Source organism: Xylocopa sonorina, chromosome 9 (genome assembly GCF_050948175.1).
Source record: "Xylocopa sonorina isolate GNS202 chromosome 9, iyXylSono1_principal, whole genome shotgun sequence".
Taxonomy (NCBI): Eukaryota; Metazoa; Arthropoda; class Insecta; order Hymenoptera; family Apidae; genus Xylocopa; species Xylocopa sonorina.
The window spans coordinates 7,291,973-7,312,714 of record NC_135201.1 but is presented as its reverse complement, the minus strand read 5'-3'; the positions used below and the strand labels follow the sequence as shown (position 1 = coordinate 7,312,714).

At 47.1% G+C, this 20,742-nt stretch overlaps 1 protein-coding gene across 15 annotated transcripts in view; it reads left to right on the top strand.

Moving 5' to 3' along the window:
* Window positions 1-20,742, top strand: part of Heph (polypyrimidine tract-binding protein 1 heph) — a 294,035-nt gene that overhangs the window by 104,443 nt on the left and 168,850 nt on the right. For 6 of the 15 annotated variants that reach the window (XM_076901319.1, XM_076901334.1, XM_076901324.1 and 3 more), the window contains exon 2: window positions 16,700-16,853. The exons of the other annotated variants lie outside the window; for them this stretch is intronic. In XM_076901319.1, the coding sequence (XP_076757434.1) occupies window positions 16,773-16,853 (81 nt within the window). In that variant the 5' untranslated portion in view covers window positions 16,700-16,772. The remainder of the gene's footprint in view (window positions 1-16,699; window positions 16,854-20,742) is intronic. 15 annotated transcript variants of the gene reach the window in all.

Sequence of the window (20,742 nt, the reverse complement as noted above, 5' to 3'; positions counted from 1 at the left end):
AATATTTTGCGTGCCGAGACTACCCCTCGCGCCACGCCAGAATAAGTATCCGTACCGAGCGAGGACTTTCCGTTCACGAGAATTTAATCAGTTGCAATTCTCGTCCGCCCTCGATACGCGTCGGTGGGGACGATAAATATTTGATGGAGCCGCGTTGAATAATTTCGCGTACAGTGTTACACGTGCAAGTTTTTAGCAGCGCTCAGCAAAGCCCGCGATTACGAATTAATCGTTGAACAACGTGTTTCGACTAATTGCAGGTTAATTCACACGGGAACGATCGTCTAAAAAAGCATACCAAGTTACTGCGAACTGTAACAAAAATAAAAAAATTAAGTTCACGGTTCTTAAGAACGAGCAAATTTTGTTTTATCCATCCGTCGTTGCTCGTCGAATCTCAGTTGGCAGTTTAGAGAAACGAACGCGTCGTGAAATTGCGCGTCTCGTTCGACGATTAATCGCGATATCTATTTAATTAACGCGACAGATCACGGGGCTGACGGAGGAACAAATGGGCGTTCGATAAATCGCGATCCTTCCCCGGAAACGACGTTATATTTCGGGTAATGAGACCGAAAGTTGGCCTGGGACGAGCGGCTGGTGGGGAGCGAGAACGCGAGCCTGATTGGTCCCACTATTAACGACGCCCGAGCGTAACGATCACGCGGCTCGCGACAAATACAAATTAATTAATAACGTTCATAAACCAGTCCGGCCGAGTAGCTTTAACGGCTGGCCCCGGCTCTACCCGGGGGTTAGTTAATACCCGTTAAATTATCTACGGTACTTACGCAAAGATCATTAATTTATGTCCCGTCCTGCCGTTGCTTTTCGCGTGCGCTCGGAGGTGTCCGCGTTCGACTCGATCGCCGCGCCATCTGTCACTGGTGGCTCCTTATAAGTTCTTGGGGTTATACGAGCAAGCCTGACGATCGCTTCGTGGCTTACAAAGATCGCGAGATTACTTTGCTCTCGTTCAAACCACGTTCCATAGCGTTAGATATCAGTATTATCTCCTCAGATGGGGTGTTTTTTGAGAAACACTCGATATCATTAATTTATATCTCGTCTTGCAATTGCTTTTCGCGTGCGCTCAGAGGTGTCAACGTTCGACTCGATCGCCGCGCCATCTGTCATTGGTGGCTCCTTATAAGTTCTTGGGGTTGTGCGAGCAAGCCTGACGATCGCTTCGTGGCTTACAAAGATCGCGAGATTACTTTGCTCTCGTTCAAACCACGTTCCATAGCGTTGCATAGCGGTCTTATCTCCTCAGATGGGGTGTTTTTTGAGAAACACCCGATCCACTCGCAATTCGCGATAATTTGAGCGAGGCGCACCTGCAGGCTGCCCGGGACAGGTCGCAGCCGGGCAGAAATAGCAAGTTGGCGTGACGTTTCTCTCCGTTTAGTATCCGTAATTACTAAGATTCGAGGGTGGGAGCGGTAGCTGGCCGTCACTCGTTCCTCGGTCCCGCGATTAAGTGATTGCAAACTGCAGGACAAACCGTCTCTTTGTCGTCCCCTCCCCCTGCAGCCTCGTAGGATAGGGACCCGGGATAGCAATTACTCTTAATTAACGAGAGAAGTCGGGACGCCGGTTTCGGGCCGGTTGTATTTATGTTTAAGAGATTATAGCGAAGTTGGTGGCACGTTTAAAGGCGGGCTGTTATACTTCTCTCGAGTTCTGGGCTCCACCTGGTGAAATGTAAATGGCGGTCGTGCGAGCGGACACGAGCGCAAACGCGGCTGGTAACTTCAATATCAATCTCGGTTATGGTATTGTACGTTGAAATTTGCTTCACGGTTCGAGGCGAACCGCGATATACTCGATAGTTGGAATCGTCGAGGATCTTCGCGCGCGATTGAAGATCGATGAGAGTCGACAGGCTGAAGATAGGCGGATGGAAACAGCGTAACGTCGTTTAATCGAATCGACTGGGCAATGTGGCTTGGTCTGACAACACGTTACGCGTGTAAATCGCGCGGACGCGGCGATAAAATGAGCGGTTGGGCGTGGTCATTTTTATGATCGACACTGTCAGCCTCCCTCTCGCTGGTACGCGTCCCTTTGCTCGCACGAGCGTGACGAATATCCGATCCGGCTGTATTCTGATTTACGAGCGGCTGTTTCTGTGCCCCGTGTCACGGTCTAACGACCCGCAGGAACCGCGATGGACCTTTCAGCTGCGACTCGATTCCGGAGGATCCCGATTTAATGTCCTGGCCCATTTGATGCCTCGTTTAACGCGCGAAAGGGCGACGCACGCGATGGTTATTGGCCAGCGAAAAAATATCGTACCTCGATTGACGATCCGCGCAGCTGGATCTTCGAGAGCGTTAAATAAAGAATATTCCACGGCTAGGAGAACGGTGTCGCGCGATATTTAAATTACGCTCGAGCGTCGCGCGAGAAGAATGCGATGACAGTGGAGTTTCGCAGGGATTCGAAGGCTTCGAACCGTGGAGAACGCCCAGGTACCACTTGAAATCGCATCTCCATCGCAATCACCATTTCAAAGCGACCACCTCTGCAATCGTCACCTCAGAAATCCCCAAATAATCCCCGGGTGCAGGTAGCAGGGGCTCCGCGGAGAGCCAGGATCCCGTGTCCCGTGTCGGTTAAAGACTGGCCAGGCTAGAAAAGGGCCAGGTATGGGAGTTTCGCCGGGTGGCACTTAGACGCGGTTCGTTAGTCGCCAGGGGATTGCATCACGACGGATTTAGCCGGAACGCACGTCCCCCATTACCAGCCGATTGCTCGAGCGCAATTTCGCTCCTGAGAACATTTCTTGGACCGAGTGCCCCGATCTTTCTCGCCCCTCGATCGATCTGGTCTTCCTTTTGGTGGATGATTTTTGTGGGCACTTGTTTCCACGAACAACATTTACAATTTTCTATCCAACACTTGGATTAATGTATTTTAAAGTTCCTTTGCAAATATTTTTAGATTCGTTGCTTTATGATTTGGGGTAATCAGTTTTGTAAATTCGTAGGCTCAATTGAAGGAAGCGTCGATTTTTGGATTCGTTGCTTTATGATTTGGGATAGTCAGTTTTGTAAATTCGTAGGCTCGACAGTAGTTTCAGTGGCAATATCGGTTGGATACTCTCCCTTCGCTGAATGAAGACGGCATCAGCGGACCCCTGACAGCTCGTATTTCCTCGAAATCCACGGAACAATCGGAAAGAGCACGACACGGCGAGTCTATGGCGCACTGATGGCTTTTCCGATGGGCGCCGCGTGCACGGAACAGCCCCGTCCCGAAATTCCACGCCGCTACTAATGCGACCACCGTTTCGCAACGCTGTTCCCCTCGAATGCCCTCCTCTCGATATTCTGCGGGCATTTTTAATTCTCGAAGCCCCTCGGGAATTCCAGGACACTCGAGACCTTCAGGACCTTCGAACCGTTGCAAGATTTCCAAGACTTTCTCTGGAAATAAAATTTTCAAGTGCCGAGAATCGTGTGTTCGAAGTACCTCGGAGGCCATCGCTATCCCCAGCAAATCTCCAAAGACTTTTTCTGCTTGAAAGAAGCAAAGAAGCCGGGAAGACACTCCGAAGAGCCTCGACTCGACTCGAATCCCCGTCCGTTTCTCGATTTTCCTGCGTATTTTCTCTTTTACACTCTTTTTTTCTTTTGCATTACTCCGTGTTTCATCCTTCTCTTGATTCCTGCTGACGCACCGGCGCTCGTCAAAGAGAATTATTTTTGCTCGATAACGAATTCCATTACGGGAAAAGTGTGTCTTTTATCGTCCCGTCGGCAAAAGCTTCCTTCCGTCCCTCCTTGTTTTTACATATTTTTCTGCCCAGCACCCGCTCCCTCGCTCCCGCCTACCCCCCCTCCAATCCTCCTTTTTTAATTATTTGACTAACAGAAAGGCAAATGAATTACCCGAGCGAGCGAGGAGCGTAGCGAGGTTTGCGTTAATGCAGGTCCTTTGATAAAACGGTTTTACTGATTCTGCTGTAATTTTCCAGCAGTTGGATTATGTTCGCGAATATCCGCGCGGAACGTTGAAGACGGTGGTCTACCGTGGGGATAGAAATTGTCTTGAATAGTGGATGGCTAAGAGGGAAGATTGACAAGCAGAACTCACCGAGACCGCCGTTTGAATAATCGTTTATGCTCGAGCCGAGGCGAACCTGAGGAGGGGCGATTAAGGAATTCACCCCTGCGGTTTTCCACGGGATTAAACAAAATTTTAATCATCAGATTCATTTTTATAAGACATATTCACGTTCTGGAGTGAAAAATTCTTATATATTACACGTAACTCATGGAGATCACCGTTTGAACAATCGTTTATGCTCGACGTGAGATGAACCTGAGGAGGGGAGGTTGAGGAACCCACCCCCTCGGTTTTCTATGGGATTAAACAAAATCTTAATCGTCAGATTCATTTTTATAAAACGTACTCGCGTTCTGGAGTGAAAAATTCTTATATATTACGCGTAACCCACCGTTTGAATAATCGTTTATGCTCGAGGTGGGGCGAACCTGAGGAGGAGAGGTTAAGAAACCCACCCCCTCGGTTTTCGACAGGATTAAACAAAATTTTAATCGTCAGATTCATTTTTCTAAAACGTACTCGCGTTCTGGAGTGAAAAATTCCATAGAATTCCTATACATTACGCATATTAACTTTCGAGCGTGTTCAGAAGAAAAAAGATTCGAAACTCGCGGAACAAACTCGCGGAAGAGTTGCAGCGAGAATCGAGGCGTGAGAACGCGGCTTTATTCCGGTGTATTAATTAACCGTTGTAGGCGGAGGTGTCAGGCGGCCGTCGATGGGGAACACTGGAAAAGTAATCGAAGTAATGGCTCTCGAGAAGCGGTCCGCCTCGCTAATTGAGGGCCCGCGGAATTATCGACACATCCGCCGGGAGTTTCCCCATTCAGGGAGCTCGAGGAGTGCGCTCGACGACTGGCTGCTGGCCTGGCTTCGACCAGCGATACCCGAAACGCAGCCTCGAACGATCGAGCCGCGACGTAATTAGAAAAAAGGGAGGAAGGATCATCCGCTCGTGAGAAAAGGTTTACGAAACGGATACGAGACACAATGTAACGCGGTTTCCCATAGCGCGCGCCTCTGTTGCGCTTCAACAGCTGCAGGACGACACCAGACGTGGTTTAATTGGAGCAAAAAATGGAATTTGATGGGAGACGGCACACGTTCGACTCTTGTTTATTCTCACGGGTCTACGATACGTAAATCGATACTGAAAATTGGGGATGAGTTGCTTCAATTATAAGTCTTGGATTTCTGATTATAAATTTTTCATTAAATAGTAATTTCTCCTATTTTTTTTTTGCTAGCAGAATCATACGTGGAATTATACTTGTTCGAGTAAATTGTTTCTATACGTAAATCGATACTGAAAATTGGGGATGAGTACTACTTCGATCTGAAGTCATTGATTTCTGATTACAAATTTTTGATTAAATAGTAATTTCTCTTATTCCTGCTAGCTGAATCGTTTCTGGAATTATTACTGGTTCAAGTAAATTGTTTCTACACGATAGACATCGAACTGGAGATGATGAATGTCCGATCAATATCGTCACGCGTCATTTATCCGTTTACAATTAAAAAAGAAAATAACAGGGCGAGAAAAATGGTGCGGGACGCGCTGGGAGGCGAGAGCGGTTTCCCGCGCGGATGGAAAACGCGCCTGTAAACGATACAGGGCCGCGCGTGTGCATCAACTCCGCTAATTGTCCCGTTTAAAAAACATCCAATCAACGCGGCGATGTACACCAGGTTTCAATTAGCTTTGATTGACTGTCCAGTCTTAATTGAACCGTTAGCGGTGGCGGCGCTCGGTCGAATTAATTTCTGCAATTAATAAAATCGCGACCGGGCACGCGCTTATCGGCGTGATTTCTATGCAAAACGATCGTCCACGGCCTCAGCGTTTTGAAAGGGGTTGGCGAGTGCGAAAGAGAGCGCGCGCGGACGGGGGAGGGCGGCCTGGTGCACGCGATCGAACGAAACGAACCGGTTCCGGCGGACAGTTTTCGCACGGTTTCGCGTACGCGTGAACGGAATTGTTCTCCCGTGAATAACGAGCGCCTGTTGTTGTTTCATCGAATTATCTTTACCCTATTGGTGTCGTTTTATGGCGTCGACCCTCCACCCCGTTCTCGACCCCGCGCCACCCCCCAAACCAACGGCCAATCTTTTTTTTCTCATCCATTTTCACGGACCGTCGCCTGTATCGTTGTAATTCCGCGAATTCGAGGGTGCCTCGTGGCATTTGTAGCATATTTTCGTGGTCAGCTGAGACTTCGCGGTGGTTAATATCACGGAATCTATAAAGAATCATGGTGAGTGGGTAATCGAAAGCGTCAGGTAAAGAAAAATCGAAAAATCGAACGTGCAAGTAAAAATTATCGACGAGAATTAGTCGTTAAAAAATTGAGAATTGCTGGGAGTAGACACAGTAAAATATTCTGAGACTTCGCGGTGGTTTATATTAAAGAATTTGTAACAAATCACGGTGAGTGGGTGATTGAAAGCGTCAAGTAAAGAAAAATCGAGAAATCTAACGTGGAAGTAAAAATAATCGACGAGAATTAGTCGTTCAGAAATGGAGAATTGCCGGACGAGCGGTAGAGAATAAAATATTCGCGAACACGGTGAATCGGTCGAAAGGGCTGGGAGAAAGGGTTAAATGAACGAAGGAACAAGCGATGGCGGCGGGCACGGCGTCAATCGAACGGAAACGAGCGAACGTATCGCGGTTCTGATACGATGGAATTGATTTTTAAGTCGGAACGAAAACGAGTCAAGTGATTCGTAAGAGAATAACCTCGATGGCTCGCAGTCTCGATAATGCCTATCGATAGAGGGGGAGGGGGGTACAAGCTATCGAGTGGCGGCGGGTACATCGAGCTCGTAAAATAATTACCGATCAATCGGAACGGCGTTAATCGGGTAATTAGCCATTAACTGAACCGTACGCCTGATCGTGTTCTGTAACGGCTCGCCCGTACACGAAATAAACCCGCCGGGGATATTTCGATACCGTCCATTTTAATCTCCCCGCGCCGCGTCCGCCATCGTCCTCCTCGTTATTTTCATAATCGCGGAACTATGGCGCGTTTCGCGCGCAGCGCGAGATAAATCGTCCAGTATCAAAGGTTTAGCGGGTTTTAACCGAACGATTTATGGGGTTGCTGTAGGGGAGGAAGAATTTCTACCCCCTTAAACGGCCGTCACGGGTGAAATTTCAGATCGCGTGAATCTTGTTATGGGGGTTAAACGTGGAATACGATACACCATCGCCAGTAATCATTTATCCGCTTGCTTGTTAACATCCCTTTTCCTAATATTCCAAATAAAATCAAAGATACCAGGGTCGAAATAAAGTACGCGGTGGTACCAGGCTGGAAGTTTGAAATTGAACATTTTTTTTTAATACTAATTCGAGGGTCTAGAACGAAGTTAGCAGACTGAAATTAGTCTCCGTCAATATTCATTAACGAATTTAGAAACGTGCTAGCGGTTTCGAAGGGGGACCAAATCTGAAGCAGCTCGAACAGATGCCATCGTCGCCAGGCGGCTCGTACCCGCTTTAAATAATCGAGCGCTGACGGACGACGGTGAGACGAAGGGCAGACGTCAGATTCTGAAGGACGCGTCGCCGAACGGTGGTCCAGGACGATTGAAAGAGCGAAGAGTGCCACGCGCAGCGGCCGGAAGGGCCTCGCGGATAAAGGAAATAACGAGCCGACTTGGACGACGACTTTTTTCCTCCTGCAGAGGGTCATTAGCGTGTCTGTAAATAAAATAATCACCGGTCGCGTCTTTTGTCGCGTTTCTGGCCTCGTGGCCCACCCCCTGCGCCCTTGTCCTGCTCGGTGGTAAGGTCGTTCGATTGGTCCACGGTGTAATTAGTAGGGTGAAAGTGGACGATCGATTCTACGGTTGAAAGAGATCGTTTTACTCGAAGGCTTGTATCCTGCTGGTTTTTAACGAGCCTCGCAGCGAAAGGTACGATACTGGCGAAAACTAAGGAAATATTTTTTTCATCCCCTTCTCGCAATTCTATTTTTCACTTTTAAACGTTCTATCAAAGTTTTATCAATGTCTGTAAAATAAAAACGTTCCGCCAAAGTCTTTAGAGACGTCGAATCGAAATTCAAGTAAAAAAAGGATCGCACCCCTAGCAAGGGGTTAATAAACAATCCAATCAATCGCAAGTTCGCGTGTGCAATCACGCTTCTCAAATCGAACCAGCCAGCGGAGACCCTCGAATTCGTTTCAGCAAACGATTCCAATCCGTCGTGGCGCAGTCTACATCAAAGTCCTCGCCCCGAGGGTGAAGCCACCCCCGGTGGCAGCACGTGCCATCTTCGCGAGAAGTTGGGCGCGCTCCTGGCACCCTCGTTCGCGGGAGGACGGGCAAATCGAAACTACCGAACTACTCGAAGCAATTAGTAATAACTAATTAGCCATCAAGGACAGAGGCGGTCGTGGCGGAGGGTGAGAGCGTTAGGGACGGAAGCCTCCTGGCCACGGAGTGTATCAGCACGCGAGGCTGTTCTATTGGAAATCGTGTGGACGTTCGAGTAGACCCTGGTCCAAGTCGACGCCTCGAATTCTGTGGAACTGAGAAACCTTCGATTAATCGAGGGTCGATCGAATCCTCTTTTCTTATTTTTCTTCAAGTTACATGGGAATTAAGAGACTTGACGAATTTCTTGCAAACCTTTGGATCGAAGGATTGACGATTAACGAGGATCCTAATCAGATAATTAATAGCACAGCATTCAGTTGAAGGAACCCAGGACTCTGCTTCAGATTTTCAACAACCTCTTCGGTCTGAAACTTAAAGAAGAAACCAATTCAATAGCACTTCAATACATTTTCAATACCAGTTCCACTCAAACAAATCTCGGATAAATCTCCAAAAAGAACAACCCTGTTCCATAACGTTCGAGGCTCTTTCGTTTCGCTCGATGGAGTAAAAAAAAGAACAGAAAAATGGAGTATCCTGGACCGTTTAGGTTTTACCAGTGCTCGGTGCCCCTCGTTTCGAGTCAGACTGAATAGGCTGCGGATTCGTTAGGCTCGAGAGCGGCCGTGGCTCGACGATCGTTCCTCGACACGCGAAATTCTCGATGCGGCACGATTAAGTTTCGAAACGAGAATCCACGACAGGATCGCGCCGCTTAGTTAGGGGGGCGAACAAGGTTAGCCTGGAATTGGCCACTCGACGGCTACCGCTACCAGGAATCCCAGCTATTCCGCTCGAGACTTTGGCGATCGCAGCCCGGAAATCGACGAATCTCTCGCCACGAGTAGATCGACGTAAAGGGATGCTCGACGCATTGGGGATGATGATGGATTTTTTGACACCTCTCGATGAATTTCTGTCACAAAATGGTTCTTAAGGATTGCAGAAAGTGTGGTGGAAATTTACGCGAGACAAGGTTTTTTAAAAATTTAAAAGGGGGATTTTTATCCCAAGTTATACTTGAGAGAGTTGGAAATGGAATTTTGCGATGAATGCTTTGGTAGACGATGTTCAGGAATGAAGGTAATTGCGAAAATGTTGAACGTGACGAGTCTAATTTGATTGCGAGGCGCCAAAAAAGCAGGGTGCAGGCGCGATATTCGAACGCCACAGGTGAAATTTAATATACCCCCGCGGAAGGACAGCGTCTTAGCGAAGGCGCGAGCTTAATTACCTCCAGGGCCCAGGAAGCTCCCAGGTACCCGTTGAAATTCGCTATCAACGCGTTGCAGGGCCGTTCGCGCCTTCGCCGGCGTCCCGTTTCTCTTTCTCCGTCCGTCTCACCCCCGTTCAACCCCCTCCGCGTCCCACCTCTGACGGTGCGCGCGGCCTCGAAACATAATTAAAATTTTCTAATTAAGAATTTCGATAAGGAAGCGGCCCCGGTTCGCGCTGCGAAGCCTTTGCTGTCGCGAGACCACCTTATTTTCCTTTGCCACCCCTTATCGCAGTGCTATCCTCTCCGCTTAATATCGGAGACGTAACCCATCCCAGCTGTGTTTGCCAAATTAACGAATACCAGCGTTCGACACCCCCTCGGGATCCTGGACCATTCTCAAAGATGCCGTGGAACTCGTCTGGTGCTCGCCTGTGAAATCGAAACGTTTCTTCTTGTTTAGCTTCGAGCAGACGGTGCGGATGATGTTGGTTTTGGGGGTTAGAAGTCCCAGATTGTTTTCTTTATTATTGAGAGACTCTACAAAGTGAAATGAAAGAAATCGAAGAATACTAAAATTGGTATTCGAAGCTCTGTTTCTGAGAAAAAAGGTGTTAAACATTCATGGCGTACGCTGGGGTTAATATAGTGAGATTCTGAGTCAACGCGTTGGAACTTTTGTAGGCGGCCATGTTGGACTTTGACGCGCTGTCCTGTAGGACTGCTGGCCATTAGCACGTGGATTTTTAAAGTCATTTTTCTCGAAAACGAACCCTCCCACGAAATTTTGTTATTCCTCATTTTCGCTTCATTTTCTCTTCCACAATCACTATCTAAAATTTCGTTCAGCGTTAACGTAACATTCTATGTAAAAACGCTAGTAACGCCAAGTTGTCTAAACTAAATTATTGGAAATGAAGTTCGATCCATGCTCTAGTTGTGTTTCAAGTGACTCGTATCCAACGCGAGAAAGATTTGGAAGCGAGAAAATTGCATTACCAACATCTGGATCTGCTATCTCAGCGAAAGTTTCTTTCTTCGGCTGCCAGAAGGAATTCTTTTGAAAAATGAATAGCAAAAGGCAATTGTGTCCGCGTGCACGTACAATGGAAGGGACTACAATGCGAACGTTCGTTTATCCCGTTCGCAATTTCATTCGATTCGAGCCAAGGCAACAGACAATGGCGGCTGATTCTCGCGATCCGCCGGCATTTTAACGCAGATGGAACGTCATAACGCGACACGTGCCGCGAATGCAATCGCATTTGCAATCCGTCAGAATTGAATTCGTGGCTGCGTCGCGTGGAAACTCCGTGGGACCTGTTGCCTGCGAACCTAACGAGACTTCTGGGACGATCCTCGAATAATCTTGTTTCATCTTCGGGCAAACGTCCGTTCAATCGACGATTACCCGTCATTCATCCGCGAGTTAACGCCTAAACGCGCGTCGAATTGTTCTTTCCATCGATCTACGTACCGATTTCCATTACAATTTCTCGAGCGCACCGTCTCTCATTTTTTCGAGAACTATACAAAGTGCGATTTCTCAAAATGCAATAAAATATATTAAAAATAAAGGTACGCAAAAATTTCTATATTTTTTTTTACAAAGAGGGATGACAGACGACGTGAAGAGTTGCACTGTTGTTTAATATAATCTGTTGTTTAATATGTTGTTTAATATAAATGAAATATTCGAGGACGCTGAGCGTCGAACTGGCAAGTTCTTCGCAAGCAGGCAAAAAGGGTTCTCGTTAGGATAACGCGATTAGGTTTACGCGTCTCGTCCGGGCATGAAACTTTCACAGCGCTCTTCGTCGTAGAAAAAACGGCAAGTGGCCGCGGAGAGCTTTCGATATTGTCTTTGAATAACGCTGAATGTTTTACGAGATGCACTCAAGCTCTTACCTCCTATTCCTGCGACGTTTAATGGAGGAGAGACGACGAGGGAGAGGGATGATTCTCGAATTCTGGCTCGAGGGTGGTTCCTCAATATTTCATCGAAAGAGTCACTCTTATCGTAAAAACACGATCATCGTTTCGCGAAATGAATTTATTTATTGCAAATCCTTCGCGAGACAGCTTATAAAGGTTTCACTCATCGAAGAAAGATATCCTTTGACGTCCTTCATTCGAGTAGATGAAAATCAGGATATCAAGAATTCAGGTCAGAATCATCAATTCTGTTTAATGAAATATTCCGCTGTAGCTTCTTGTGTTCCTTCAAGGTACATTCTAGTTCCATTTCGAACAAAAAAAAAAGGAAAAAAAAATCCCACGATGTTGCAGAAGAATCGTTTTTCTGAGAATAACACGCTGGTCGTTTAATTTATATAAAATCTCGCAGCTGTGGAAATGCTATTATCGAAAGGGAGAATAAAAGGTTTAAGCTGGTGTCAGAAAGCTTGCCTAACTTGGTTACACGATTATAGCGATCCGGTTGGTTCGTTCCACGCCTCGCGTAACTTCCTTTTAACGCGAGCACCTTGGCAACCTGCTGGTTCTACAATCCAGCTCAATTTTGAACCAACCGGTTTCCCAGAAGCTGGTCAATTAACGCGAGCTCACGGAGACCAGTCTGAAATGATCTTAAACCCTCGTATACTCGGTCAGGATCGTTAACTAAAATCCAGTAGCCAATTAGAAACGAAATCAACGCGTCTTTCGCAATTCAATGGAATCGATCGCTCTAATACTGACAAAAATGTAAATTGTCCTTCGCCAATGCACGCAGTGGCCAGCAACTGCGAGGTTAATTGAAAGCACGCGTCATCTCCGGCCGCGACGAGGGGTCCCAGCACCGCTTCCGGTACTGCGCGACTTCCGTCGCTGAATCGCCTCTGTACCTTCGAAAGACGACACTTTCTGCTAATTCAACAGTTCTTTTTAGACTACTTTTTCGAAAATTCTTCGTGAGCCACCCCATCGCGATTGACACCCTTGATTATCGTCTCCTCTTTCGAAGCGCGTTCGCATATTCGACCTGAAAGCATTTCCAAACAAACGACTATCCCATTCAGAATTCATCGACTCCACTGTCGTCCAGCGTTGCATTAGGCTCGCTCACAAAGCGAATTCCACGGCTTCTCAGTCGAAACCGTTGACGTTTCCATCCTCGCGCGAGCTTTTTCCTCACCCTTTATTCACCTCTGTCCATCTTGTCTTCGTCGAGGTTAATCGCCAGCGAATTAGCCGCGCTCGGATGCAGAATTAATCAAACGCGACTCGCGCGTGCACACACGGAATGCTAACAGAGGAGTAACACGCGGGAACGTGGGATGACGACGTGGGAATAAAAGAGTCGAGGAGGGTGGAGGACGCGTCACGGACGCTTTATCCGGCGGTATTAACGCTGGAATAACGCGTGCAATTATCGCGTCGAGCAGCGAGGTCGAGCAGTTGGCTTTTAGGAACCCTTTGGATCTGTCCAAGGAGGTAAAGAATAGCCATGAGAGGATCTACAATGGCGCACTTTTTGGCGAATAGTCGCGGCTGAATTATTCACCTCTCGCGAAGGAATCGCTCGTCTTATTAGGGTTCTACTGGCGCGATTAACTCGTACGTTTAACGAGACGTTGGAAAGCGTTTAATAAAACCCAATCTCGAGCAGGCAAGAGCGAATATCTTGATTAATGGCGCAGCCTCTAATTTAGATCGTGATCCCATTTACGAAGCCTGGCAACGTCCGCCATCGGACCCTCGCGCATCACTGCGATAATCATAACCGAGCGTATCGTTCCGTGGAAATTCGACCGCGAGCGTAAAAGCAGCCTCAGCGGGGCTGAAATCGTATCCGCGTATCGTCGAGTTGGCGGCTGATCGCGGTCGAGGGGCTGGGATCGAGCGATGATTTCACGGGATTCCACGCGAATGCTGCGTTCTGAGACGACGGGGCTCTGTTCGAGGGGCGTTCGAAATTAGATGGCTGCGGCGTTAACGAGTGCGATCGCTCGACCGTGCGCAGAGCCCGGGCCCAACGGTTCTCGATCGATCGGACGCCGCTAATTGGCAATCGGTGTACCCGCATTACGAATTCTGACGGTGACGCGCGAACGATGACGCGCGGTGGACGTTCACCGTGATTTTCTGGTAATGATCGTTGCCTCTGCGACCCCACGGTCGAGCCTGCTGTTCTTGGCGCGCGAGGACGATCGTCCGGTCTCGATTACGTCTGCAACATCGATATTAACGGGATAATTTAACAAGTTTTCGGTCAGAGTTGCGTCTTACATTGAGTGTCAGAGTTAGATGCATAAATGGTCGTTTGTGACGCGTTTATTTTATCGAGACAGTCCCATGGGCACCTCGTTGTATCTACACCTACTCTCTGTTACCCTATATACTCTTGCGTATCAGTCTTTGTCAACGTCTCCTTCGAGGTAGCTCAAGAAGGAGTCGAAATGTGTCTCGGAACGCTTGGCCAGCGTATCGATCCAACGCATCCCTCCGCTCAACGCGTAAGCAGTCCCGCGTCCGTTTTAATCCTAGGGCTGATGAATTTTTTTTTCCGCCAGTTCCTTTTTGCGCTGTCCGCGAGGCGCAGCAGCCCCCGTCAGCCAGCCGCTCGAGGAACGCCGCTGGAACCCGCTGTTTTATGCAATGCCTCGGGTTTTATGCAATGAGACTGCGATATCAAACGGCCGCGGGAGCTGTGCCCAGCCGAGTGCCGTTGAATAATATATCCAGCCTTATAAAAAAAGCTGGCCAACGTGGGTGAGCAACGGTTCGAGCAATGGCTAGGAGCTGGTAGGGTAAAAAGGTTTGGGGGTTGCTCGAGAGGACTAGCTGAAGAAACGGGAGTTGGAAGAATTTGCAAGACGTCTTCCTAACCGAAGAATAGTTCATTTCTCAAGTTTGAAGCAACGCATTGCTGTTGTTACGTTTTATCATTGCAAGTTCCACCCCTTCGCCCCAGAAACCCACTTCCTCAGAGGCTGAAACAGGAGCTGAAAGAATTTGCAAGACGTCTTCCTAATCGAAGAGTTGTTCATTTTTCCAGTTTGAAGCAACGAATCGCTGTTGTTACGTTTTATTATTGCGCGTTCCACCCCTTCGCCCCAGAAACCCATTTCCTCAGAGGCTGAAACAGTAGCTGAAAGAATTTGCAAGACGTCTTCCTAATCGAAGAGTTGTTCATTTCTCTAGTTTCAAGCAACGAATCGCTGTTACGTTTTATCATTGTGCATTTCCACCCCTTCGCCCCAAAATCCCATTTCCTCAGAGGGCGAGCGCGTGCTTTTTGGCGGCATTAAATTGGGCGTACACCCAGCGTCAATGTAATCTTTGCACGCGGAAATCTGGCTTCGGATCGGTGTCACGTGGCTGTGGTCGATCCGCGAATTAGAACGGCGGATGAAAGGGCAGGGGCGCTAAGGGTAGCAGAGGGGGCGCGTTGTAACGGCACGATCCAGGCCGGCTTAACCGGCAAAGCCGACGTAAGACCTCCCACGAAATCTCTATTTCCGTGAACGCCGTGTTTCCACGCTGTTTTCCTCGCAGACTAAACTACCCTCCTCTCATTTCACCCCTCCAGCGCCTCGTCCGGCCACTTTCTTCGTCCCCCCCCCCCCCCCGTTATTTATCTTTTAAGAACGCCAGAGAATCTGGCTGGTATCGACCGTTTCGTTGTTCACGAGGAAATGGAGAAGACGCGGAAAGAGTTGGACGAGGAAGAGAAATCGTGGTCAGAGGCCTAGCTGCGCGGTTTAGAAGCAACGCTCCTGAATGGAGAACGTAACTGGTCTCTAAGTACACTTTAATTAGCCGGCGAGCAAACAATCGAGTTCCTAAGCCGGCGATTTACCACGGAGAACGTGCGTGCGGATTCGGAACTACCATATTACCGGCGATGGCGTTTCCAAGAAGCCAGATCCTACTCCCGACGATTTTCACGATCCCAGCGAACACCTGCGAGCTCTCTGTGCTTTACAGTTGCGATTGACACAATGAATCTACCATATGTAGTCTGCAACTCTTATTGAAACGACATAATCGAACGTAAGAAAGTTTCTTCGCTCTGTTATTCCAAAAATTGAATATTATATTTTTTACTGATACGATGAAGAGGATTTGGACATTCTGGTTGAAACTTTGGGAGATGATCGTACAGATAAAAATAAGTCGAAAGTGAAGAATAATAAAATTACGTTTACGACTTCGTTTGCAAGAGAAACGTACGGTTGCATCAGTGATGGTGTCTCATTAGCTACTCCCTAGCTATGGTGCCCCACACAGTATTTTTAAAATCGTATTCCCAGAAAACGAACCCTCGAACGCTATTTTTTTACTCCACACTTTCATCTCGTTTTGTCGCGTAGAATCGCTCTATGCAATTCTGATCCTTTTCTATATCTGTGAAATAGTTTATCGTTGGGTAAATTGATGCCAGTCCGCAATCCCTCGGCCAAATACACGTCGCTGGCCGCTGGTAACCCTTAATCTAACATTGTCCGAGTCGATCTGACCGGATTAATCTCTTAATTGCTCGAAGCCCGTGGCCAGCGGCAAGGTGGAACTCGAAAGCCACCCTCCCGTTCCGAAACAACGTTCACGCTTGAGGCGTGCCGTCGCGAGAAAAGTTGGCTGCCGGATAGTTGGAAACTCGGTCCCTCGCTCTCCTTTTGTTGCGCGTTCCGCGAGGATTTCAGATAAGGAACGGGGCCCGCTTTGTTCGCCACGCGGAGAGAGAGAGAGAGAGAGAGAGTTACTCCTGCGGAAGCTGAAAGACGAGTTTTTGTTTCTACGGCGACGAATTGAATTCCTCGGCTGCGGGGATGTAAGTTTAGGGCAGGTGTTGCGCAGATATTCCTTTCAAAGTTTTTTAATCGAACAATGTTATTCTTTATTCGATAAAAAGTTTCTTAATCTCGATAGAAACGATCTCACCGGTGCTCGATTAGCTTTTAGAAGCCTCACTAGAAAACGAGAGAGAAAGTGAGAGGGAGAAAAAGAAAGAAAATAGGTAATCTGTCTTTATTGCAATCGAACTAACGTTGGCTTTGTTTTCTCTGTTTCAGGTAGGTCTAGTAAGCAATAATTGATTTGTGTTCTGTGCACGAAGGGAAAGTACGTGCGAAGATTCTAGACAGTATGATGATGGCAAACCTACCCCCCGTTATGCTGCCACCCCTAACCGACTATGGGATGCTGACTCCTACCCTCGGAATAAAGGTGAGTCGCGATCAGCCAGATTTCGATTGGCAACGTATCTATCGGTTTTCAAAAAGAAAAAAAATTCTAAAAATTAATGATAACACGAAACGTGTGCATATTACATGTAAATATGCGCGAATTGAACGTCAATTTGGCCCGTAGAGCGAGTGATTAGCGAAATCGTGTACGAAAGAAAAGGGTAAAGATCAGTCGGTGTCTGGGGTAAGTGAACCAACGTCGTATCCCCCTTTCTCAAACTTATTTCCTGCCAATGATTATTTTCGTTTGCGCGTAGCATCGTTGGCCAAGCATACTTTGAGACGTAACGCTTGCTTCTTTTTTTTTTCACGATCTACGTAAGCACGTGGTACGCTTGATTGTCTCTCGTGTGTTCGTCCTTCTGCGAGTTTGGATTTTTCTCTTGGCGGAAACAATGCATGCTCTGTGTACTCGATCGTTGCCTGAACTAGCGATTTTGTGTCTGTGTTGATGTCTGCGTGACTTGCGCAAATTTTTACTGGATAATTTGGTAGACTTTCATTTCGTGTGGATTTAATTGAATGTCAGGAATGTTTTTTTGTTCTTTTCTCTTTTCCTTTTTCACGAGGCTACGGAAACTGTCTGGTTAATGAGTCCTCGCGGGACGAGACGGTGGACGAAAATCCTAATTCCTGAAACGCGAACATCTACCATCCCCCTGGTCGGCTTTGCGAAGCCACTGTTGCGACGCAACAGGTCCCGACTGCTGTCTGTGGCCATTCTGCGTCGGACAGAGGATCTGAATCGGTTCAGCGAGCTTATGGAACTTATTTCTGGTGACTTTGTGTCTATTAGGCTGTTGAACGGCCTCCTCTTAATCCGCTTTCAACCTCGCACCCCCTTTCGCCGGTATTTTCGTCCACCCTTCAAAATTCCTTTGTCCTCCATTTTGCCTGGATAATCACATGAAAGTTTTTTTTCACTCGAACTTCTTCGAACGCTCTCATCGATATTTAACGCGCGTTACCATTACGTTTCTCAACGCGTGCAAATATTTCATGCATCTCGAATCTTTTAAAAACCTTTCAACACTCAGCTTCTCTTTTTTTTCTCTAAGTAGCAGCTTCAATTTTACACCTCCATTTGGAAGCATTTTTATCGTTATCGACGTGAATGCTGCTTTTTTTGAAACTGTTGGTTTCTTATTTACAAACGATCGGAGAAAACTCGTTGGCGGATGCTTTTTCCACGAACGAATAACAATTATGCGTTCTCCAGTGGTGGCAGCAACCAGTGGCGCGAAATTACGAACGATTCCAGCGGCTCGAAACCGGCCGTTTGGCGATTAAACGGGGTTTCGCAATGATTTTATCGCGCCCTCGCCCTCGAACGGCAGCCAGTTTCAGCTCTCGATCGCGTTCTTTCGAAACGACCGGTGCTTTCTCGGCCGCGATAACCATTGCCGTTTGGCCGAGTTTATAAAGGCGGCATGCAAAAACGGCACCCGCTGGTAGGCCTCCATTCGAGTTCGAGAACGAAAGAGGCCTCTTCCACGAGGAAACTGGATCGCTGAATCACGTTAAATCTCTTAATGCATCGCTTCCAGTTTAATACGTCGCATACCCACCCGTAACATCAACCAGTTTGAAGCTGTTCAGCGAAATTCTCGCTTAAGCTCGCTCAGACCACAAAAAAATAAATGCTTCACGATCTTCGAGGAATTTAGGCTCAGACAGAGATTCAACGAAATCGATGTTGATTATAGAACGAATGAAATTTGGATTCTGGCAAAGTATCGGCATGCAAAATGGCAGGTAGGCCTTCATTCGAGTTCGAGAACGAAAGAGGCCTCTTCCACGAGGAAACTGGATCGCTGAATCACGTTAAACCTCTTAATGCATCGCTTCCAGTTTAATACAACGCGTATCCACAGTAACATTAACCAGTGTGGGGCTGTCTAGCGAAATTCTCGTTTAAGCTCGCTCAGACCACCAAAAAATAGATGCTTCACGATCTTCGAGGAATTTAGACTCGGATAGAGATTCAATAAAATCGATGTTGATTGTAGAACGAATGAAATTTGGATTCTGGCAAAGTATCGATCGGATCGCCTTTGTCGTCCCGGTTCTCATCGCGAGATTTGGGGTGTGGGGGTTGGCTGGCTTCTCGCTAGGCGCCAGGCTGTATCCAGTTAATTGAATCGGTTAATTAATCTTGTAGTCTTTAATTAAACGTAAGGAAAGACACTACGGGGAGTCGATAATTTTGATGAGATTCAGGATGCCGGAATTAGGGAAGGGACGTGGCGGGGGGTGCGAGCTGATAACGCGTTTAATACTTGATGGTAACGGGCCACGTCGTGGGGAGGTTATCCAACTTGGCCACCTTGGAGGAACCAGACGCGATTCTGCATAAGTTACCGTTGATTCGGTCATTTAAGTTAGAACGTACTGAATTCTTCATTCGTAGACCGTGCCACTTGTTTTGCTTCGCCAGATCCGTCAGTCTGTGCATTAGAGAACGATTTTACGTGATAGAGCAAATAAATAACGAGATGAAAATAAAATCTCGAAGAATAGTAGCTTTTGTCGACTACGAAGAATAATGGCGGACCAGAACTGTGGCTGAAGCGACAGAAGCTGTTCCCAAAATCTTTGCTCAAACCCTGGACACGATATCCATCTGTTTCTCAATTTCTCATGACGTCACACTGATTATAATTACCAAGTAATTACAATTATCGCGAGATACAAAATAAATAACGCACTCGATTGATGTTTGTTCAACGTCTGCGAAATTAATTTGCGATTTTAATGGGATTAATGATTATTAATAGAGGAGGGGGGTGATTCGTAGGAAATATAATTGCTTTATTTTCCTGGAAAGATCGTGAATTGAAGAAAAATTCCCGCGAGAAGAACGCGACGGAATCGAATCGTTCGATGGAGGAAAATTCCGGCGGCGAAACCGCGACAGGGCTGATTTGAATTTTTCTTGGGACGCCCGCGGCTCTTCCCGGGACACGTTCCATTGAATATTCCATAAATAAATCGGCGTTTAATAGAAAATCGGCTTGGGTCCGCCTCATCGCTCACTGTCACGCCATGGCCGCCCGCTATCTCAATAATATTCAGTTTATAAAGTTTCAATGGCGCCCTTATTACGTGGCTGAAGAGACTGACTGCTTCCACCCTCTTCTTCCACCCCTTCCCTTCATCCTTCTCTTCTTTATCTTCCGCAGCAGCGATTTATCTGACGATTTCTTCTTGGCCATTGTCTCTTTCTTTTTTTTTTTATTAACGAAAGCTGGATCTTATTTCTTTTCTTTTTTTATTTATATCATTTATCGAATCGAACGACATTATCGAAATGAAGCTTGAACTCTGGTTCATTCTCTGGTCGTTTTTGCCTGTCATTGACATGATCGAAATGAAAGGGTATCTCTGGTCTGGACCAGGCTCTGGCTGCTCCTATCGATACCGATCGCTCGTTTTCGCGCATTAGTCGCGCACACGAGACCGTTACGCTTTACATCTTCATTTATTTACGCTCGTCACGCTCGTTTTAACAAAGATCCACGCGCGGTTGAACAGGGGGGAGAGGCCATTTGCCAAATGGGTTCGCAGAAATTTAATTGCGACAGAAGTGGTTGAAATCGGTAAACGATAAGCCCTGGGCTCTTCGACTACCTTCCCATTTGGAAAGATCGAAAAAAAAAATACACGTTACGCTCTGGATTAATTTCAGCGTCAAGCCTTTGGAAAAAGTAGATCTTTGCCAGATTTTTTTTCTGGGAAACGCAGCGGTACTTTTTGTCGAAATACACCCCGATGGGATCGTTCCTTTCATATTCTCGCTTTTCAATAATTTTTGAAAAAATCCAGCTGAATTAGCCGCAGTTCCTTTTCAAAAAGTATAACATTTGTGC